Source organism: Manis javanica, chromosome 12 (assembly GCF_040802235.1).
Source record: "Manis javanica isolate MJ-LG chromosome 12, MJ_LKY, whole genome shotgun sequence".
Lineage (NCBI taxonomy): Eukaryota > Metazoa > Chordata > Mammalia > Pholidota > Manidae > Manis > Manis javanica.
The window spans coordinates 55,731,981-55,755,825 of record NC_133167.1 but is presented as its reverse complement, the minus strand read 5'-3'; the positions used below and the strand labels follow the sequence as shown (position 1 = coordinate 55,755,825).

The window sequence follows — 23,845 nt, the reverse complement described above, 5'->3', positions numbered from 1 at the left end:
ATAAACTGATCCTTCCACTATGCTTTTCCTATAATAAGCAGAATTCTTTGGGAAAAGAATACACCTTATTGTTTTAGAATATATATGTTTGTACCTTTTTATACCTTAAAGATATTACAAGCTGTAGAGTTTATTACATCAGAAGACTGCTACACTAAAGAAAGGAGGAGTTGGTTATTAAACTTAAATAATTTAATGAGGAATAAAAAGTGATCTGATTTCTATTTGGATAGCAAAGAGAGAATGTCTACTTGGAAAATATAACCAGTAATCTCTGAAAACATCAGTTCTCTCTTAGAGGCAGCTAAAGGAGAGAGAGAGAGTAAGTAAATATAGGAGCAATGGGAAAAACACCTCACATTTATTGAGCACCTGCGTTGTCCCAGCCACTGAATTGTTACATATATTCTTTCACCTAATCAGCCCCCAACTCGATGAAGTGGGTACTGATAATTATTCTCATTTTACTGATAAGGAAATGGAGACTTGGAGAATAAGTCAGTTGCCCAGAGTCAGATAGCTGGGAGTGTATAACAGAGCAGAAGGAAACTGACTGTGATCAGGAGAGGCACATAGAGAAAGGGAAACTTGGAGAACTCAGAAAGGATACATAGAAATGCAAAGGACAGATGGTCGTATTAAAGCAACAGATAAGGAGCAATGGGCACACAGGACTTGCTGTGGCCTGTCCTCTCTTTCCAGCACCATTGCCAGCCTCTTAGGCATCTCACTTTATGCTCCAGCTATAGCCACCTGCACACAGGCCCGTGCACTGGCCGTGCTCTTCCCTCCACTGCTGGGTGTCTGCTCCTTCCTTGGTTTGCCCACTCCATTGCCCTTCCTGCACCTTGCAAAAACTCCTACTCTTCTGTTAAGTTAGACCCACAGGAATCTTTTTTCAAATGCTGTTCATCACCTTCCTGCCCAGTCCACCCTCAGCCCCAGAATGGCTTGTGTAGCCTATCTCTGTATGGACCACATTTATTACTTTATTTTACACTCTTCTTATGTCAGGTTCTCTAGAAGGACAACCTGAGATGGGGTTTCAGGTGCTTGTGCTTTACTGAGAGGAGCCCCCAGGAGAAAGGAGGAGGAAGGGCAAGGGTTAGGGCAGGGGTGGTGCTCAGCAAGCAGGGGCTTCAGCTGGAGGCCACCTTCAGCCTGAGCCCTTGGTGCGCCTGGAGCATGAACTCCACCAGGGTTGCTCTCACCCTGAGCAAGGAGGACTTTCTGTTCCCTCAGCCCTTTGTACCTTGTGTCCTTCAGTAGCTGAGAACCATGGAGGAGGGAGGCTGATGCCCAGGCGCAAAGGCCCCAGCCTGGCCAAACAGAAGTTGCAGTAAAGGAGGGAGCTGGTGGCCCTGGCAGTTCACAGTGCCCACACCATGTCCCATGCTGTTGCCTGCTTGAATCTTGCTGTATGACGGGCACTCTTGCTGTTTGTTATGTTTTTATGAGACTGACACGCTACCTACTGCGCTAATGAGGCACCTGCTTGTTATGTTTTTATATTAATAGATACCACACCTCTTGGGGCCCTATGATATCAGAGGGTCCCATCCAATCCAGATACCATAGCCTCACACCATCCTCAGCCCTCTTGAGAAAAGATGGGCTTCTGGGGCACTGGTAGTGATGGAAGAATGTTGTTTGAAGTACACATTGTCCCAACAGGATTTGTTGAAATTCTTTGCTGGGTGCTTTCACCTCCTAAAGCTTCACATCCCACCCCTCCCAGCATTTGCACATACAGAGTATATATCCTTGACTAAGGAAATGTCTCAGATGAACATACTAGGGCTGTTACATTATTTTGGTTTTAGCAATTTTTATTAGATTTAAAGTATTTTTTAAATTTCTGCAATAGCAAAAAAGCTTGCATATCTGAGTCCTGATGTGATCACAATAGGGCCTTGACTCTCTTTCCATAATAAACAGAATTTATATTATATTTAACATTTTTATTTTGTAAAGTCTGTTTATATTATATTAACCTAGGAAGTTGCAGGCTTAACAAGCAGAAAATTAGTATCAATTGAAATTACAATATAAAGAGAAGTTATTCAATTTTCAGAAAGTAATTTTAGCTTTCTTAAGGAAGATCTAGTCTACTAAGCATCGAGATGGATAATATTAAGTACTGAGAGGAGTTGTTTCCTTTCTTACATAACTTATTTAGGATATTATCAACAACATTTATAATTGAAATAGAATATTGTTTGTTCCTGCTTTACGTTTTGCCTCTATCAAGTTGACAGCTTGTTTAACTTTATGAACTACTGCAATTTTTTCTTTCAATTTCTTTTAGTTCGTGATATTGCATCAGAGTAAATGGAGTTATTTGTTCAGAGCTGATATATTTATGTTTAAGAAATACATTTAAATTTTTTGCCTCTCCCATCTTATCCCCCTTTCTTTTTTGTCCCCTGCAGTTAAACTTCTGAAGAAGAAAAAAACTGCTCTGAAAGAAATCAGTAGCCATAGCTCCACAGGGACAAATTGTTTAATGAGTTTAATGAGAAAAAGCGTTTGTCCTTATTTTTAAATGTTTCATTTTTACAAGTTGTATAGAGTATTCTTCACATACACATATACTTACAGGGACTAAATCAAAGATGAACCTTAGCTTTCAAATAAGTCAAAGAGAAAAATGCTTTTCTTCTAGAGATGCTGCCCATGATGGGGCTACTTAACACAGAAATGTCATTAAAAACAGCTGATCCCTAAGAACAGAGAGAGCGCTAATCAATCTATTTAATATATACATACATAAATATAGTTATTCTTAATTTTCTTGATTACATAAAATTTTAAAAATGAAATCTGTTGAAATCATCATTTTTAAGGAAATTTTTATCAACGTTTCTGGTAAGAGTAGAATGCCAAAGATAGGACATTGCATAAGAACCCAGCCTTTTCTCCTGTTCTCCTGACATGGTTCATAAGCAGCGCTTGCTTGTGTAACTGCATGCAGTTCAGTATTGAAAAATGGGAATTCCAGAGCATCGTGCTCTTTACTCGGGATGATAATGCCACCTGCACTTGTCCCCCAAATATGCATAGAACCTGAAATTGTCTCATCAGAAACATTTTATAACAATCACTGTATCTAACAATTTGGCCAGCTCAATCATGATTTCTGACAGAATTATCTTAAAGTAGAACATCACTTCTTGGGTTGTTTTCTTAGGTAAGGAAGGGGAAATTGTTACACATCCTTTCAGGGGTTTCCAGTGTTGCAAAGTGAACACAGGCAGGTGTGTTTCTTTGGAGTATGTAGTTCATCACAAGGGACCCCACAGGGATGGCCAAGAAGATGAAGAAATGACTCTGGTCTCAGATTGGTTTTCCTTGTAGGCTTGAGGGCGTTGTAGGGCTGGGCTTAGGGAGGACAGAGGCATGATGCTGGTGTTAGAGGGCTTTTCATAAGCCAGGAGTATCTCCTAGGTTTAGTGATATTAGGAAGAAGCAGTGTTCAGCCATATTTCCTAGAAACATAACTTTCTGTGACTATCCCACCCTGTTTACACATATTTGGACTTAAACATAGATTTGACTTGGCCATAGGGCAAGCAGCTTCTAGGATGAAAGGAGGCAGAAAGGGAAAGGGGGAGGGATGACAGATACGCAGCCCTCCCCCTTGCCATCGCCACAGCCACTGTCAGCACCTAACTGTGGCACCTTTGCCACTGGGCTTCATCGAGCCTCCCAGCCCTTCCAGTTCTGGGCAGCCACCACGCGGACACTGGAGCCAGCAAGTCCGGCTGCCCTGAGGTGGAACCCACCGGCCGATCCTGTTGAAATCTTGGTTCTGTGGTTGAAGGGTGTTTCTGGTGGAATCGAAGGCAACTTCCCAAGTCAGTTTGGGCCAGGGCGTTCTTCAGAGGGGCCTGCCGTGATCTGTGGAGCTGTGTCTGGCTTCATGAAGCTAAGGCGGTAGAACAGATCACAGAGAGAGTTTGCTTCCCTGCAAAATGTGCGTGGGCTATAACTTTGTTGTTCCTGCCTCTGTACCTTTTTGTGGCACATGCCTGAGATCAGGAATCTGAGAGCCAAGTATTACTTTAGAGCTGCTTGGGCCCTTAGAAGTCACCTGGTCCAGGGATTCTAAAATCCAGGGTGTTGCTGAGGGCCAGGTATCTAACATGGAGGCAGGCCCAAGGGGGAGTGTGGCAAACCAAAGTAGGGCGTCCATCCCTCAGGGAAAGCAAAATGTTGCCAGACCTTCGAGGCTTTCACAAAAGTCTAGAAATCTAGATTTGTTAAGATTCTGAAATCTTCTGGTTTTGAAGTGTTGACAGCTCATTTTAAAAACTGCAGACACCATAGACAAACAAAACATGTCTTTCAGAAGAGGAAATCATGATTTCATCCACTGTTAATAGCAGAGGGTGACAGTGTACACTTCGGGGTCCCAGATTTCGGGCCTTGCAGTCTCGTGTTCTTTCTATGGGTTCCCAAGACTATGTGTGTCTCGGAATGAGTGTCTTCGAAAGCGTGGACTTCTCGGTGTGTGTGTGTGTGGCGAGCAGGGTGTTGTAGGTGCTCTCTGAAATGCACACGGCCTCACTGAGGGGGAAAGATACCCACGGCAGTGCTCTTCAGCTGGTGGGCATGAGCCACTTAGACCACGTCGGCCTTTCCATTTCCACACAGAAAGCCGTGTTCATATGTGAATCGAACATTTGTCATCAAAAACAGTCTTCTTTTAAAACCTTAAAGTGCCAGAGATGAACTATCTGGAAAAAATGCCTTTTAAACTTTACTAGTGAGAGGAATTCCATCTGCCCCAAACTCCATCTCCTTTCTGATGGACGCACATACCCCCAGGCCTACCTGGACACTCGTTTTCACTTCCATTTTTATATATATGAGATACAGCTGTATCTCATGTTAGAATTGGCTCCAGAATGCTGTGGATCAAGAGTTGCTTCAAAAAACAACTTATATTAACCGTCTGCTCTCAGTGTGACATCAAGCACTGGGAAACATGTGATTTGTTTTTCTTCTTTTATTTCAGGAAGCTGACAGCTGGGAAATTATAGAAGGGCTGAAAATAGGCCAGACTAATGTCCAGAGACCAGACAAACATGAAGGCTTTATGCTGAAGAAAAGAAAATGGCCTTTAAAAGGCTGGCACAAGGTACCATTTCATCATAGGGATCTGTAGATCATCTTCATCAATAGAAAGGATCTTATCTGTGTCATTAGGTGGGAAATCAACTGAGTGCTTGTGTGTGTCTAACTAGCTTTCAGGGCCTTCTTTTAATTATATTGACTCCATCCTGTTGTACCCATTTAAGTATTACCTGCATGCAGGGAAAAAATATTTTATGTGATATTTAAAATCCAGCTTGTACATATTGTTGTCTACTCTGCTTTTTTCAATTATATTAGCATGAATATGTTGTTATTAAACATTCTTCAGAATATGAGGTGTTTTAAAAATGCATGCACTTATTTCATTGGGTGGTTTATATTATAGTTGACCCTTGAACAACACAATTTGAACTGTACAAGTCCTCTTATACATGAATTTTTTTCAATAAATTCAGACATACTGTATATGTATTTTCTCTTCCTTATGATTTTCTTAATGTTTTCTGCAGCTTGCTTTATTGTAAGAATACCACATATAATACATATAATGTACAAAATATATATTAATCAACTGTTTATGTTATTGGGAAGTCTTCCAGTTAACAGAAAGTAGACTATTAGTAACTAAGTTTTTGGGGAATCAAAAGTTATATGTGGATTTTCAACTGTGCAGGGTATCAGAAACCCTAACCCCCACATTGTTCAAGGGTTCACTATATGTCCCTCCATTGTTGAACCAATTTCCTATTTTTAGATAAGTAAGGTCTGTCTAGTTTTTTATTATATTGTGATGAACATCCTTACATACAAATTTCTATTTAAGACCTTGGGGTAAATTCCTAGAATTATATTAGCAGATGGAAAACCTGCCCTTTAAAGTGTGTGGTTTATTCCTCTCAGACTCCACATCCTTTTGTCATCATCCAGTTTTGGTTAAGGAGAAAAATTTTGTACTACATCATTGCAATTAGCTGAGTAACAAGAATTCTGTGATGCTAAGGCAGAGAAAACTGCCCTCCATTTTCAATATAAGCCCTTTGCTAGACCACCAGTATCTGCTCTGAAATCACTGGAAGAACAGGTTCACCCACATTCCACATCTGCCAGCGGATTTCATCTCAGGGCTATGGATTTGTTGGCCCAAATGGCCATGTGGTGGCTCCCCATTGGCCCAAAGCAGGGATGTTATGGATTATAACATCCTTGAAGAAACACATCTTTTCAGTTTAAGGCAAATACTTGAAACTAACAGATGGGAAATGTTGCCCCTATCCCTTGTCTCTGAGGGTGAAATAAAAACAGGTTAAATAGACTTCTGACTAATGTTCCCTCTTGCTTGTCAGAAACCTCTTTCTCCCCTGAACCCATAGTACTATCATTGCCAAGAATTTCTCACCACCCTTGTTCTCCCTTGGATTCTGGCCAACTAGGCATGCTTCTTCTTAGAATCACCTTTTGCCCTTCATTCTGACCTTACACCTTTGTAATTCCTCAAATCCATGGCCTTGCTAATGTCTTCCCCATGACCATGCTGTAGTTTATCCCTGCTGAAATTCTTTGGTAGACAGAAATAGAAAAAATCAAAAGAAGAGGCCAAAGAAACAAATTTTATGAGTTGTTAACTTTAACATTCTCAGTCCATGTTTCACCAAGACTGGCTGTGGTTCAAGAGCAACTCTTCCTGGACTATGCCTTTGAACAATTTACTATATAAATAGTAGAAGGTTCTCCTAGTCTCTAATGCCATCAGATATTCATTCAAGCATCAGCCCATTTGATCACCCAAGTCCAGGGCAATTGAGCCATCAAGTGTTTTTCAGCCTTAGAGATTTTCTCCTGGCGCTCACATCACCCTCCAGAACCTGTAACAAAGGGCTCCAGTGGCCTTCCGTGAGCTCTGGGCGGAGTGCCCCCACGCCTGGCCACCTGCCGCCTTGGCAGCCAGGAGTTCCGGTATCACATAAAAACTTGCCAGCAGGGTCATTCTCCAGCAACAGATAGACTCCCTGCATTTGTGGAGACTTGAGGAGCCCACTGGACCCATTGTTTGATGGCGTCCTGAGGGCTGTTTGTTCCCTTGTGAATTGCCTGTGGAAAGGACATCAGCAGCAGAGAATTCCTGTGTGTTTGTGGAGCAAGAATGGCTAGATTCCTTTGAACTAGACCAGGAACCAAAAATCTTTCTCTTTCTCTCTCTCTCTTTTTTTTTTTTAGCCCTTAATGTAGTTCAGAGATAATTTTTAATCCCTTTTACTAATAGTGAAATGCAAGCATTTTGCTTAAACTTTGCAGATGAATCCATTATTCATAGTTCCACTTCTGTAACAGATTAGCATTTTCAGGAATTTTCCAGTATCCAGGGAAATGCAGGAGTTTACTTCTATGGTGAAAACTTCCCTGTAGGTAAACTCTTCAGAGAATTGATGTGACCCAACCCAGGTTATTCTTATTTCCCACTTTTAAAAACAACCCTATATGATTCATTCAGAAAGTGTTAGCCGCAGGCTTTGAGACTTCCCCACGCCTCTCACCCACTGTTAAGAAAAACCATGGTGAAAAGACTAAGTCATTCCCATTGGATTATGTATAAAAGGACCCTAGAAGATTCATAGTGTGGATGGAACTTAAGCTCAGATTTCCTCACCATTTGGTGTAACTGACTGGCCAGGTATACTGAGTCCAGATACATCAGAATGATCAAATGTAGTGATTACTAAATGCCAAGCAACATCAGACCCACGCTTGTGAATGTTTTATATAATTTGGAATACAGACACTAACTGGGAATTGTCTGGTCCTTGCAGCGTTTTTTTGTCCTGGATAATGGAATGTTAAAGTATTCAAAGGCACCACTTGATGTAAGTAGCACACAGGACATGTTTCCAAGATTGACTTAGAATTCTGCTTAAAGTGAGTAAATACCGCATTTGTTTAAGCCTTGTGCCATAGTTACCACCTTTGTGCATTTCTGTGCCTGTAAGATTTAACAAGCTACCAAACTTCCATGTTCCATGGAAGGTATGTTTTATGTTTCTGCTCAAGCTAACACAAACATCTCAAACCAGTGCATGAAGATTTAACAATTGTGATACGTGTTGTTGAAAACAAAGGCTTCAACCTAAAAGCGACACACTAATAAAAATCACCATTTATGTCTTGGAGAGAAAAAACCCAAATAGGCTGCCTTCAGCACCTCTCAATGAAATATGCTTTATGTGCTTTTTTGAGATTTAAAGCAACCTTTGTTCTTGCCAATATCCTTTTAAAACCTGTCTTATGAATTTCATTTCTGTTTCATACATGCTTTTGTCTTAGGAATCTCAACACTAAAATTATTCAAAATTATTTTTCTTTAATATAAAACATACTTGTTTGCATGCAAAACTGGAAAACTCCCCTCTTCCTATCACTGTGGTGGAGGGGAAATAATAGAGGGCTCAGATTCAGTTTTGTCCCCACATCTTCCGTTGAGTCAGCTGTGTGTCCTTGATCAGACCAGGGCAGCCAGGAAGAAGAGCTGATTGCTATATGCTTTCTGGCACCAGCTTCCCAGTGCAGCCCAGCAGATGTCTTCTAGCTGATTACTTGGGGACGTTCTGGGTTGTAGGTCAAAGACTGACCATAGTTATTTTAGGAACTACTAAAGATATCTTTCAGGGGATATATGCTGTGCAATCTAGAATTATGAAGAATTGACATTACATGTTATGCCAAAAATAGGAATAAGAGATGAGTAGTCTTACTTTTTGAAATTAGTGTGAAGTTGCTGCAATTTCAACTGTCTTCAGATTAAGGACCTTAATCTTAGAACCTTAGCTGTTTTCTCTTTGTAAAGAAGGTGTGGCATTCCATTTCCCATATGTATGTTAAAGATTACCTTAAACTCAATACAAAACACACCAAATCATATATCCTTCCAGGCTACTTACTAGTCTTTTGATTTCAGATTCAAAAAGGGAAGGTCCATGGGAGCATCGATGTTGGACTGTCGGTCATGTCAATTAAAAAGAAAGCACGGAGAATAGACCTTGACACAGAAGAGCACATCTATCACTTGAAGGTCATGTCACTTTTCAGCAGTTTCTCTGCCATTATCAGGGAAAATCATTTTCCTTTTTCAAACAGGAGATTGGTTTCATCATTAACTTCTCCTCTTATTCATTGTTGCAGGTGAAATCCCAGGATTGGTTTGATGCATGGGTCTCCAAACTACGCCATCATCGATTGTATCGGCAGAATGAAATTGTGAGATCACCTAGAGATGCTGGTTTTCACATATTTCCTTCAACCTCCACAGCTGAATCCTCACCAGCTGCTAATGTTTCTGTTGTGGATGGAAAGGTATGAGTTTGTTATTTAAAAATCAGCCCAGAAATTGCTTGGGAAGTTATGCAAACATATAACTGAGTCACATTTCACAAACCAAAAAGACACTCAGACGGCAACAGTGACATTTGGCATCAAAGTTTATCATAAGTATACATTAGGTGGAAATGTAGATCTCCAAGAGAATTAACAGTTACTTCTCCTTTCTGTGAATGGTCTACATCTGAATTCTATATGACTTTGTAGGAATATTATGATGTAGAGTGAACATTTGGTTAATCAGCACTAGAAACTGGTGTCCTTCTGGGTGGCAATAAGAAGACCACAAAATTTTGAAAATGAAAGTTGCTTTCCTGCCTTAAGCTGTTATATATACATGACCCTAAGAGAGACCAGTGAATTTCTCTGTGAAGTTAATGCAAGCAGGCTGGCAGTAATATAAGTAGTAGCCCACTTGAGTGACTAGGCACTATATTAAGCATTTATATCTAATTCATATCTAATGTCTAATACAGCCAAAGCTCAGAGACATAGAGAATTTCTCCAGAAGTTACATAGCCATTAAACAGCTGAGCCAGGATCTGAATCCCCCTCTCTGTTACCAAAATCAGTGCCCTTTCCACTGCACCAGATATCAGAATAAGGGAGGCTGAAGTTGTTCTTTGTGCTGCATTAAGAGTTCATCATCTATGTTGCTGAAAATCTAGAGATGTTGCCTGTTAAAAATCAAGGTTAAGACAACAGGGAGACAGACAGCTGTTTCCGCCTTTGATTCAATAATTAAGTTTCCTGAACCACAGCCACAGTGCACTGCCCAGGGCTGCCCCCACCTCTCATGATACTGAGTGCAGAGACTCTGTGAATGACTGGCTGCCACAAGGAGCTGGATTCAAGAACATTTCTGTGAAGATTCTGCTTGTTTCTGTTTTCTTATATAGGCACATATGTAATACATATATCCAGATTTCCTTTGCAAAGTATTGAGAGAGTAACTGCAAGGCTAATCAAATCAGATGAAATACTACTGTGTTGAATTTTTGCTCTTTCAATGGAAATTACTGAGAATTTTTGTTGAATCCATTAATCGTATTTCCCAAAGCTCTCAAACCTTATTTCATTGTGTTGGAACCTTGCCAGGAACTGTGTCATCATCTTTCTCCTAGGAGCAGGGTGCTGGGTTCACCCTAACACTGACCAGGTATGAGAGGCAGGAGAACCGACCAGGAGGTCAGGGGGCTAGGGCATCGGGCACTTCCTCAGCGGCCCAAGCCAAGATGCTTGAGACAGTCCGCGTGTTTCTCTGGGGCACCTGTGTTCTCAGCACAGAAGAGAATGAATCCTCGAGTTAGTCCAAATTAAACAAGAAATGTATCCCAGATGGATATTTTAAAGATATAAATGTTTACTCCTTTGGTTCTTCCAGTTTCTACCTGTGTCTTTGGCACAGTGTTGAGAAAAGCTGTATTCTTTTAATCCCTTGTGTTACCTATTAAATAACTTGGGTGATACTCCAGAATGGAGAACTGAGCCAAATCCTCCCCACTGTTTGCCTTGGTTAAAATACTCTTCAACTCTGGCTTTCACAGACAATGTATTGCTCTCATTACAAATGATGTACCTCTAAGATCGAACTCAGTGAAAGATTTCCATTACATTTATCAAAGTGCAGTAAAGAGTGAAAAGAGCTTCTTATCACTGTTTGCATTCTAAGTATCAAATTACAAGACTCCTGAATGTTAATTGGTTTGTGGCCCTGTGTGGGTAATAAATAAGTCTGGGTTGGCTGTGTGTGTGCAACATTGACTTCATAATGATTTAGAAGAGACACAGCAGTTGCAATAGAATATTAAAGTCAAATATGGGGTTTTAAATTTGTCTCAGATTTTGGGGAAATAATTTTTTTCACAGAAGGTTTACTGCTCTCACTTTAATATCTACATGCTTCATACAACTTTATTCCACATAAAATCCCTTTAATGGAGAGCCTATCAGCTATAAATAATAATACCTTGCCAAGACTGCCTTTTTACATGTTATAATTTTCAGTATGCATTCAAAGCATTGCAAACTGCTTGCTGGTGGTTAATGTATTTAGGAATCCCATGTGGCTGTTGAAACCTTGAGCTAATCATAGGGTACAGAGAGATTATGGAAGGAAAGGCCTTCAGACATGAGTTAAGAGTACAGCAATGAGAATACTGTATCAGATACAACTTGCTAGCAATTACAAATTATTGAGAATTTGAGTTGGTGAGTGCTTGTGAGTATGAGATACAGCTGTTGTCCCCTTCATTGTAAGGCGGAGATAGCAGCTTAATGAGAGTGTTGCTATTCTTTAAGAATTTGGTCTTCACTGAGCACAGACCACAGTCAGCTGAGAGGCTTCTTCCCTATTTTTAGTGTGCCCTTTCTTCCTCCCTTTTTAAATGTTGCTTCAAAGATAACATGGATTTTTTAAGCACTTACGGGTATTGTTCCTGCTTAGCCACACTTCGGTTTCGTCCATTGCAGGTGCAAGCGAACAGTTTCCCCTGGCAGTCGCCTTTGCCCTGCAGCAACAGCCTCCCTGCCACCTGCACAACCGGCCAAAGTAAAGTGGCAGCCTGGTTGCAGGACTCGGAAGAAATGGACAGGTGTGCAGAAGGTCAGTTCTTGCCCGGATGGGCTATCAGGATGAGAAAAAAAAAACAGAAGGGATGAGTCATGAGTGCTGCAGTTTCACCCCCAACCCCTCGATGGCCTCTACCTTTCCTTTTCCTGACTCATGTATTCGGATCCTCCTCCACTCATGACCCCAGCTTCTTACGTGTCCATTCCCCTGCGCCCTCACAACTGCTAATTTGGTTTGTCCTTATCCTGACTTCCATCCGCCTCACCCTTCTCACCTCCTCTCACTGCCAGTTGCCTCCCGGCTTCATTAGCCTCCCGCGTGAACCCTGGGGGCAGTCACACGGTGGGTGCAGCCTTCAGGGCAGCCTCCAACCCCTGCCCTCGCTCCTGACCGTCTGTGAGGTCCTGTCCGTAGCTGCCTTCTCTGCTGCTCCGTCTCACCCAGGGAACAAGTGCACATTTCCTGGTGATCTGGCAGTCAACAACCGAACTGTACTGCATCCTACAGCTGCAGACCTGTTAGTGGTATTGCACTCTGGGTCAGTTAATAAATATTCTGACCTTCTGCACAGTGCCCTCACTTTGCCATCTTTGAGCCTCTGAAATCTCCGGAAACTTTCTCCTCCCTTGTCATTGGCCTGAACATATTGATCCAAACTGAGTGCACAGGCCATTTCCATTCTGTGAGATAGTTTGTCCTCATTTGTCCTTCAAAAATGAGAAAAACAAGGATAACAAAGTATTTAATGAAGTTTAAATTGATTTGATTTTTTAGATTATTTTGAGATGATGGCAGACCTAACTTTTTTAATATTAAATTTTTTTCTTTTATGATATGGTGCAAGTAGATACTAGGTTCATGTACTCACTTAGAAAATTTGGCAATTGGTGTTGGTACCCCAACCAAAAACATTTTTTTTTGCTCTACACATATGTGAACTCAAAGTCTGCAGCATTTTTCTTAGCCCTCTATACATCCCAAGCTCAATCTTTATGTGAAAATATGATTTTAAGAGAGATGTTGTATTCATAAGGCATGTCCAGCTAACATTCCATTAAAAAGGTTTTACTTGAATGTATTCATAAAATACACAGCTGTGAATTTGAGTATATGAGCATCAGGTTGGGGAAAGGGGCCAAGCCTGACTTTCCTGGAATACCGCATGTTCTCCTCAGCAGCAGTTCCAGATGTTTCAGCCTCTCCCCCAGGCTCCCCTATGCCTTACACATGCTCACAGCCTTTAACCTGGCCATCTACATCGCTGAAAAGATTGAGAACCAACCCTTTGGACAAAATCTGTTCATCTGAGCAAACTGAATAGACCATGGCTTTGACACCAAGAAGCGCCTGGCTGAGAGGAGGGGCGCTCCCCAGTTCTACGCGCGCACCCTTCACCAGCCTGTGGGTGCTCCTCCTCTGCATCCTGACTGCCCTGCCTGCGTCCACCATCCTGCCTTGCTGTTTCCTTTCAGCTTTTAGTGCAATAATTATCTCTTGGGGACAGGCTCATCTTCTTTGCTTCATTCCTTCCTGCTCTCTATCCATGGACTCCAGCTTCTTTCCCGTAATTTGACCTTTGCTCTGTTTGCTCAATGGGAAAAGCCCTGGAGGTGGCAGGAGGCCATCTGGTTTATGCCCTGTTCTCAGGCCTCATCCTCTGACCTGCCCTGCAGGACCTTCTCTAGTGAGCTTCCTCCCTCAGCTACACGAGGTGTTCCTTTTTCTCCCACTCATTCTCCTGTTTCACTGGATTCTCCTCTGGCCAGCATTTGTAGTGGGGATGATCAAGATTTAGTCCTCTGCTTTCAGCTTCAATAATCATACCCTTGGTTTGTTGGGTGCTCTTTATGGGCCAGGCGCTGACCTGAGAGTACTTCCCATACATGATTGTATGTAAACAGTGCCAGGTAGGAAGTATGAACCATATTTGTATAGAGAAACCAGTCTCAGAGAGGTCAAGTAACTTGTCTGTGTTTATCCAAGTTCTTGCAGGGCAGAGCCAGAAGGCTAACCAAGGCCAGCTGGATTCTGGGGACTGTGCTCTGTGCTTTGGCGGTGACTGGCATGCTTATAGTTTCACCTGAAATCTCTATGTTGATGATGATAATGGTGCTGGTGGCAGCTGATAGGTGTGGGCACTTCCTCTGTATCAGGCATTGTTCTCGGCATTTTATATGCATTAACTCATTTAATCCTTTCAAATGCATTTTACAAATGAGAACACTTAGGCCTAGAGAAGGTAGCTCACTTTGACCAGGCTCACACAGCTCAGCACAGTGGAACTGGGGTTCAGACTGTGGCGGTCTGACTCCAGAGTATGTGCTTAATCATGACACCATATTCCTCCAACGGGCTGAAAACTCTTTTTAAACCTCAGATCTCTGTATCCAGCCTGTGCTGTATTCCCATTGCTTTGCCTCGCTATTGGCCCTTTCTTTCTATACTCCCTCTCTCACCCTCTTCTCAGCCTGTCAGAGACCAACTCTCAGTCTCTTCCTTGAAAATGGCCCCAGCTCCTGGGCTTCCATTTTCCACAGCGCTGTAGCCATAACCACCCCTGAGACTTCAGCATCACCTGTAATCCCCAAACCTGTTCATCCAGCCCTGATGGTGGTGCTATTTGTTTGAAAACTTGCTCCCTCTTGCTGGTCCTCACACTTCCTCTCAAATCCCATTTCTGCTTTCCTAACCCAGGCCCGATCACCCACTGTCCCGTCAGTCCTAAGCCTCCTGACCACTGTTCCCACCCTCAGTCCCTTGCTCTGCTGCCCCATCTCTCTCAGAGACTCATGGGAAATTACTCTTCTCAAACATGTTTGCATCCATGGGCCAGCACTGGGCAGGCATTATTCCACTGCATTCAGTCATGAGATGTAGGCATGCTGCTGTCTCTACTTTGCAGATGAGGAAAGTGAAACGCTCAGAGGTTAAGGAATTTGCCCAAGATTACACAGCAGCCCTGGGGAAAAGGCTGGGACTCCAGCCAACCCCATGTTTGACTAACCTCAAAGTTAACTCTTTGTCCACTATGTAGTGCTCCCTCAAGACTGATATTTCTTAAAATAGCCTTCATGCAAAACCCAAAATCCCTACATGGGGTCCAGGACTTTAATTCAAACTTCTTAGCTTAGAATTTAACATCCAACTTTCAGTCTTCTGGCCCTGCCTAACCTTTCAACCTTGCTTTCTCCACAGGCCCAACTGTACTTACTTTCTGTTTCCTGAACATGTTCAGATACTCCCACCCCATGCCTTTGCACAGGTGGTTCTGCCTAACCTAGGGGACCCTCTCTGCCCTCTGCCATCTTCCTGTTTTGCTGAATCCTTTCCATCAAATTCTCCAGTCCCAGAAAAGATTCCACTCTCTCTTTTAAGTCTGCCCTGATGACTTCAAACCACAGTAACTTTCCCAGCTACCACAGCACTTTTTAAAAATCTACCCTGATCAGTTTCATAGAGAGTCCCAATATTGAGGTTAGTTGTATTTCAACAGTTCATCATGTAACATCTTCTCAAACCCATACTATATCTGATTTATAGTGTTAATACTTAAGAGTGATAAGCTATTCATTGATCTGACTCATTCCAATCCAAAGCTTCTCAAGTGTGTAAAGGAATTGCTTGGCTCTTAGAGAGCGTTTTTTTCCCCATAGAAACAAAATGTTAATTTAGTATTTTATATGCCATGTTTATATATCAGTATATATGCCATTGTTAAAAATGGGTACATAATACTTAACATACAGATTGTTTATTGGGTGCTTTTTTTTTTAACCAGAATGTAAATTGAATTAATATTACTTGATTGCTATTTTCCCTGTGCTAAGAACTGTGCAGGGTACACAGTGTCTTCCCTGGCACTAGTACATAAATGAAATAATAAATGGACAACTTTCGATATACCTCAATTGATTTAACCATTCCACAGTTGGATGACATGTTTCTTTTTGGAACAAGGCATGATGGGAATATAAGTAAACTGCTAGATATTTTTAATTTAAAATTTTTCACTATTATAAACCATCTCAGCAGCCATTTCTTGGTATAATTTCTCCTTTTCCCCAGATTCCAAAATTAGATTTAATGGTAATTTAACAAAATTATAGATATTTATTTTTCAAAAAGTATTTTTATTGTCTTGGCAAATTTTATTTTATTGTCTTAGGCAGATTTTAGTTGTCTTGGGCAAATTGTGTTGAGTAAATCTTTGTAATTCTTACATATATATCCAGACACTTAGGCAAACAATGAAATTCTGCCAGGGATTTTATTTCTCCCATATTTCAAATGAGAGAGGTAGCGAGGAATGGTGTGTGGTTTGTTCCAAGATAAAGCCCTGGCAGTACAATTATACATAGTGTGAGCAATATGGCAAAAAAACCATTTCTGCTTTGCATAGAACTTTCTCATCTACGATCTCAGTTGCTACTCTAAATTGGGAAGGTAGTATTACTATCACCACTTGACAGGTGAGGGAATTGCAACTGAGAAGCATAAAAGTCAACTGATGTCTCTTGATGCCTAGTTTTGGGTCCTTTGCCTTCAGTCGAGGTCATTCACAAAGTTCTCTTTCCATTAAGTTAGAAAAAGGAACAATCATTTAATGTAACAGATTTATAGATGTACCCTATTGCAGTCACTTCATAAACAGTACACATACAAAAGTAATCATACAATTGGGAGGCATGTTCTCAATATTTTTTAATTGAGTGTTACTGAAAACTCACTAATCGTGACTGTATTTAATTTCACATGCTAAAAGTCAATTTTTTAAGAGTGATATTTTGTTACACAGATCTTCTAAAAATGCTCTCTTGTTCAAATACAGCCAAAATTTTAAAATAAGATTGAAAGTTATTTTTCTTTATTCTAAACATTAATTCCAACAAAATGAGTTTCATGCCCAGCTGGTGCTGTCGTTGCTGAACCAGGGACACACTGATAACCGTGGTTTTGTTTAATATAATGTCTCTGATAGCTTTTAAAGAAGTCATTCATTATTGTCGGTGAGCTAAACTATAGATGAGTATGTTTATTTAGCTTTGTGTTCCATCTTATTTTTCTGAACTTGACTTTGACTCCACCCAACTCCAAGCAGCTGTATTGTAAATCATGGTTCTTAATAATAACACCACAGAGCTGCTGAAGTGCCCTTGAGTGTGCGCCTGTGTGACAGGCGGCACCATCACACAACAAGCACATGATATCACTGGGATTGTAGTGATGTGCTGCACTAATACTGTTAACTTATCAGAGTGGGCTTTCAACTCATCTAATAATTGCTTTAAAGTTCTAAAGTAGAGAAGGGTCCATTTTTTTTCATTTGCCAGTATCATTATTATATAATTTGGATTGACTCCCTTTTATTACCATTATCACTACTCCTACCCAGTTCTAACATATCTTTATTTCTGATTTTGATTAGACCTTGCACACTGCCAGTCAAACCTTGTGGAACTAAGCAAACTCCTACAAAATTTGGAAATACTTCAGAGAACTCAGTCAGCACCTAACTTTACTGACATGCAGGTAAACATATTACTGCTGCTGGTAAAAGGACTTCAGGATATTAATTTAGCCTTCTTATTGGATTGTTCTATGAATATATAAGGTAACATTTAAAGAAGGAGTAAGTACAACACAGATTAGTTCATATTCTGGAGTTATTCTTAAGTAATTTTGAATCTTGGTGTCACTATGTTAATGAAGATGTGTATTTTGAAAAATTTTATATTGAAATATAAACTAAGAAGAAGAAATAAATATCTGAATTACCCTTCCATGTCTGTGTTGCATTAGAAATGATACCTTTGAAGATATACCTTAGATACTCTTAGAATTATTACCATCTTTTCATGTAGAAAAAAGAATGCTTAAGCTCTTTACTCCTGTTTTCCTTTTGTGTATCAGACAAATGTATTTTTTGATTAAGTTCCTCTCTCCGCTCTTAATGCCCACTGTGCATCAGCTAGGCCTTTCTGTCTTGGCTGGTTTGCTTCAGTGTCTCACACTGACTCATTACTAACACGTCTGCTCTCTGTATCATCTGTGTGAACTTAATAATATTTTGTTGCTTTTAACTATTTGTGTAATGTAGGCTAACTGTGTAGATATTTCAAAGAAAGACAAGCGGGTCACAAGACGTTGGAGAACAAAAAGTGTCAGCAAAGATACAAAGTTACAACTGCAGGTACAGACCTTTTTCTTCATTCATATTTCTATATACTGTTTAAATAGTAGTCTTTATATGTCAGTTCATGGAAGGTAAAAGTCTAAAGCAGCTTAACTGCTTTAAAGGCAGTGCTTTTCAAACTGAGTTATATGATCTAAAATAGTGGGAAGTCTATGCTGCTTATTCTGGCAAAGTGAAATGAATTCAAAAGTAAAGTTAAAATTATTTAATATGGCTGCAAAGTGGTATTATCATTCTCAGGTATGCCCTTTGAGCCATTAAAATGTATTTTAACAAAAATTCACCTTGAAAGTCTACACTAAAAGTCCCATGGGATGTAATGAACACTCATTTATATATACTAGATCTTAAATTAACCTTTTATGTGTTATTTTCTTTGTCTAAACTTTTATCTAACAGTAAAAAGGGAGGGAGGTTGCAAAAGATTGGAAATTAACAAACCTGGCTTCTCCTCTGATCACTGTGATTTCCTGGCATAAGCTTGTGCATTCTGTTCAATTTCCTGGGCTTCTATTTGCTCCTGGATAAAGTGATGGAGTTAATAACCTCTGAATTCCTTTTCAACTCAAATTCTATGATTCTACAAAAATAGATATTATTTGGCCATCAACAACTACTTTTAAAATCTGAATCATTAAAATCTTAATGACTCATGGTAAATTTCCTTGAAATTTATTTTAAATAAGTTATTTATTTGAAATGAGTAGTTTTAAATTTTTCAAGTAAGATTATCTTATGTTAGTGCATTGCAAAGATACAAAATATGATAAATGCCTAAAACCTCTTATAACATAAATCTTACTACTTTCATATCTTCAAACTACAATCTCAACTATTCCAGTCCTAGCTGTATATTATAAAAGAACTCTTGCCCTGCACAATCAAAATCAGACTTGAGATTTTGCTTTTGTTTTTTATTACACTATGAATCAGTTTATACTCTAAAGGTAAAAGGAACCACTTTTCAGAATTCTTCAAAGTCTTCTGAATAAATAACAATTATTCTTCTTTAATTCTCATTGTACTGACACTGTATGATATTCTGAATGCATAAATAACAAACTGTTGCTCTGCTTGCTAATCTGATGTATTTGAAAATAAATTTTCATAAGCACCAGAGATCCATGTTACTTAATTTGGAATGTCCACACTCTGTGAACACAATGTTTTTGTGGGTTTTCCCTTCTATTCAAGAAATTAATGCTGTAACAATAAATGTGCCAAACACCTTCACAAGAAAATTACCAAAAATTGCTTTTGGCAGCTTCGTTTGTTTTGAGCTTGCGATTGTCTACTTTTGCAGGGCTTTTTAAAAGCATATGGTATCTAGGGTTATCATAGCCTGGGGGAAAAATAGGCCATTAAGAAGTAAAATAATTGAAGGAGGCCAGCATCATAGGAACATCTGCATTTGTGGGCAGATATTACTTCAGTCTTGCTTTTAGAAGGTGTGCCATTGAACAGATTACCATTCACAGCTGCCGTCTTGAATAGACAGGTCCTCAAAGAGTCTGAGCAGAATGCCCGTGGCAACCCTGCCGTGGCCACTGGCATAGGCGCCCCATCGCTCAGTTCCGCCTGAAGGAAACAGAATCCAGCTCTGAATAGTCCTCCCAGTCACAGGCTGTGCTTTTCAGTGGAGAGTTTATGAAGACGTTTTAAGGTCGTCAGAAGAAATCGTTCCAATAGCAGGAAAATAGTCTTCATTCATACTCCTGTTCACATCTTTGGGTGGTTTGTTTTTAAATTCCTATTTATGCTGCATTGTTTTTATTTTACCAAAGAGTAACAAAATGGTGCTGTGATTCTAGTTTAATTATTTTTGAGGAACATTAAAATCAATTCATTCCCATACTCCAAGGAAACTTTAAACTTTCAAAAGTAGGATATTTAGTCCAATTCCAAATGAAAATAAATAGACCTGGTCTGGTAGTAAGCTATTAATCACTCCCAGTGAAACCCCACTTCCACTTGGACTGGTAGAACAAAAGCTGTCTTAGGGTGAAGGCTGCATCGCTAGACCTTTTCTGCTCAGGCAAACCAACAAGGCTTCCGGGAGCCCTCCGGGTTCTCATTCTGTGTTACTGGGAAGTTACTTAGCAGTTTCTTCAACAAGCACACTTGGCTGGGGAACCATACAATCAACCAAGGATGATGATCTGTGACCAATATAAATGTCACTACTCTCATCATTTTACCTACAGAAAGGCACAGCTTTTATCTTTATGATAATGGATTAAACATACCCACCACCTTCTCCCACCCTAATATGTAGGTTTTTCCCTCTGGTTTTAAGTGTTTCTTGATCATGGGAGTCCCATCTATTAATGCCAGTTATTTTTCTTGAGCCTATAATTATCTCACTCCTTGAACAGCTTTCTCTGATGGTCCTGGATGCAGCCTGCTTGGAAGGCTTTGTAGTGAGTGGCTCACTTTTCATCCCTTCTGTTGATAGCATCTGGTTCTCTGGTCGTGTGTGAGGAACCTGGACTGCCTGGTATTGCTCACGGTAGTCAGTGTTGGTGCTCGTGGTGTTTCACTGACCTTTGCACTCAGCATCTGTAGTTGTGGTCCCTTTGAAATAATTACAAAATAGATCATTTTTTAACTGACTGAGGAAAGTAAAAATGAAGAACATTTGTACTGGACATTTGACAGCTTATTGTTATGTAGTTTAAACCATTCTCTTGATTCGAAGGTGAAGGTTACATTTGGACTTGTATGGCCTTATTTCTGCTAGAGGCCACTGGAAAGCTAGCCTCAGGAATAATCCACTGTGCGACTCGCTGAAGGCAGCATGTGTCCTGGAAGGCTGTGTGCAGATTATCTTTTAGAAAAAGGACTTCCTCTCTCCCAAACTTTAAATTTCTGGCTCAGTCAGATAAAAGTCTCAGCATCATCTTTAAGCAGTAACAGTTTGGCTGTGTTTTCAATGAGATAGAAGAGGCCAAGAATGGAATGACTTTAAAAGGGTTGCTACAGAAGAGAGAGCTGGTAGGTTTCCTCTGTGATTATTAGCATGAATTAAACATTGGTCCCTACATGTTGGAAAGAATAGGGAAGTATGGAGTAGCAGAAAAATGACCAGATGTCATTCCTGTGTAGCTATTCTAGATCACACAGTTGCTGAAATTACACTAAATGGTGAAAATAAGTTCTTCGTCATTTTATTTACTACATTAAACATAAACAGGTTTTGTACAGAAAACTTCATGGAAAACATATTACATATACTATGTAATAAACATATATAATGTATGTAGGAGATTTATGAAAATGGAAGAGAAAATGTGAATGTAATTTGGAGACTTTACAGAGAATTGGAGATAAAAGAATTTAAAATATTTATCTTGTTCCAAAAAAGACTAAAGCAGTCTTGCTGTTTTTTTCTCAGTCTGGACTGTTATGTGATTCTAAGTATATCTTAGTTGATTGGAATTAAAATTATTGCTTACAACCTTGAAAAGTCGGGGTCTGTCAAATGGATGTAGAGTTGAGTGGTTAGAAGGAAATGTCATTAACTGTTCATCCCCATCCTCCAAAAAGAGAGAAAGGAAAGAAGGCTGTAGAATTCCTCTGCTGGTTTATGCATAGGTGCACATCACTAAATGAAACCTATGCTTTCAGAGTTTTATTGTTCATTTTTCCAACACACCGAAGAAATAGAGATTTTTTTTTTATGCTATGAGGACTGGCTTCCTCCTTGGAAGAATATTCAACATGAAAATCACTAATGTTGAATCCCAGAGAGCTTTATAGTAGGGAATAAATGGAGAGTTGAAGATTCCTGGCCCCCTCCCACCTTATGGTTTCCTCCCAACAACAAACCAAAAAAAATTCTGCCTGGCCAGCAAGAGGCTCTCTCATTACAACCTGTTCATTTCAGCCTTTGCCCACTATTGATTTAATCACTTTTTCCTGAACTTATGTTTTCTTTGCTTCCATTTATTGAATACCTTTGACTTTGCATTGATGAAACAGTATGCACATTTATTTTACCTTAAAGATATCCATCAGTTCATAACTTTCCATCTCCTTTTGGGCTGGGGTTATTTTCAGCAAATAGACTTAAGCATTTGGGTATTATGCAGTGAGAGTGATGCACTGTTCTCACAGCATGAATGCCCCTTGGAGCTCTTTTCAATGCTACAATTTAGGAAAAGTCAACTCCAGTTAAAAACTCTTCCTTTCCCTTGTCTGCTTATCTTCCGTCTCCCATATCCTGTCCTCTTCCTGCCCCGTCCTGTGTGTCCTCCTCCCTCCTGTTCTCTCATTCACTGTCAGGAAGGGCCATCTGCGAAGGGCCAGTTCAGCACAACTCGGCGCCGGCAGAGGCTAGCGGCAGCAGTGGCTACAACAGTGAGTGGATTTCAATCTCGAGTGGACATTTAATAAGAATGAGAAACCATGTACGGGTGTCACCTCCCCAGTTCTACGGGTGCCACAGCCTCCTCAACCATGGCCCCCTCCCGTGTTGGCATAGGTTTCACGTGCTCTCGATCTGTACTTGCATGGCGAGAGTCGCACACGGGTATTGGTGGTGCCAATGGCAAACTACAACCCAGTTCTCTATTTCTACTCTCAGTGTAAGAAACAGTGTCAACTCAAGGGTGTAAAACAGTACAGCTCCCTGTGCTGTGGAATTTCCTTAAATTACACTGTTTTTTTGTTTTTGTTGTTTTTGTTTTTTGCCATACTGATATTGGAACCTTTGGTAACTGATTTGTTTTTCTAAGAAAAGTCATGTTACTACAGACATAAATTATTTTTTTTCCTTGTAGCGATATGACTGTTTGAAAAGGATGTGAGAATAAAGAAATGAGAAAGGAAAGGTAAATTTTGATGTCATCTCTAAATGGCTACCCAAGGTACACTTAGCAAGGGAAAGTTGTTTTCTGGAAAGAATATTGAGCTGAAAATCAGAAACTAGCATGTGAGAAGGAGAAAAACACAGAATGGTGTTTAATCCATAGCTAGAGGTTGGTTTGTTGTTGTTTTTTTTTAAGAGAAAATAAGATAGAAGGGGAATAGAGGAAATGTTGAGATAAGGGAAATAACTAAAAATTAAAATTGAGTAGAAGGTGTTCAGAACAGTGAATTGTAATGCAAAATATAAAATAGAATATGTAAATACAAGAATCCTTTGCCAGATAAAAGTAAATCATAATATTTGCTTAATCATGACATCCTATCACATTTTTTTTTAATACAGCCTACTGAATTCATAGCAATTGTGGGTGTTAGGGTTTTTTTGGCTATTACATAGTATTTCCTGGCTAAACAAAAGTCTTGCTCTTGCTAATGATCGAATATATTTTAGGATTAGAATTGCTGAAAATAAAAGGTTTTGGTTGTGCTGTAGGAGAATGGATACTGGTGTGAAGATTGTTGGCTTTCTGCATTTTGGTCAGTCGCTGACTCTTCCTTTACATCTGGGTGCTTTTGGCTAGATTGTTGGCTAGACAGAATCGTTTTTGATTATGATGAACTAATGACTTGGAATTTATTAGGCAAGTGATTCACAGTTTTGTGAACATTTGAGACAAATTATTGAACTTGATTTCACTGCTAATGTATATCTCACTCATAGATTCAAATGCAGATAAATGAAGTAC

At 39.9% G+C, this 23,845-nt stretch overlaps 1 protein-coding gene across 8 annotated transcripts in view; it reads left to right on the top strand.

The window, feature by feature from the left end:
* OSBPL6 (oxysterol binding protein like 6) overlaps positions 1-23,845 on the top strand; it is a 237,953-nt gene that overhangs the window by 174,381 nt on the left and 39,727 nt on the right. For 3 of the 8 annotated variants that reach the window (XM_073218653.1, XM_037000358.2, XM_037000355.2), the window contains exons 4-11: positions 5,021-5,143; positions 7,905-7,958; positions 9,047-9,160; positions 9,271-9,441; positions 11,938-12,070; positions 17,463-17,566; positions 18,135-18,227; positions 22,515-22,589. In XM_073218653.1, coding sequence (XP_073074754.1) covers positions 5,021-5,143; positions 7,905-7,958; positions 9,047-9,160; positions 9,271-9,441; positions 11,938-12,070; positions 17,463-17,566; positions 18,135-18,227; positions 22,515-22,589 — 867 coding nt within the window. Of the gene's footprint in view, positions 1-5,020; positions 5,144-7,904; positions 8,011-9,046; positions 9,161-9,270; positions 9,442-11,937; positions 12,071-17,462; positions 17,567-18,134; positions 18,228-22,514; positions 22,590-23,845 lie in introns of those variants that run through there. The other 5 variants (XM_037000360.2, XM_037000356.2, XM_037000357.2 and 2 more) reach the window with 4 other exon arrangements.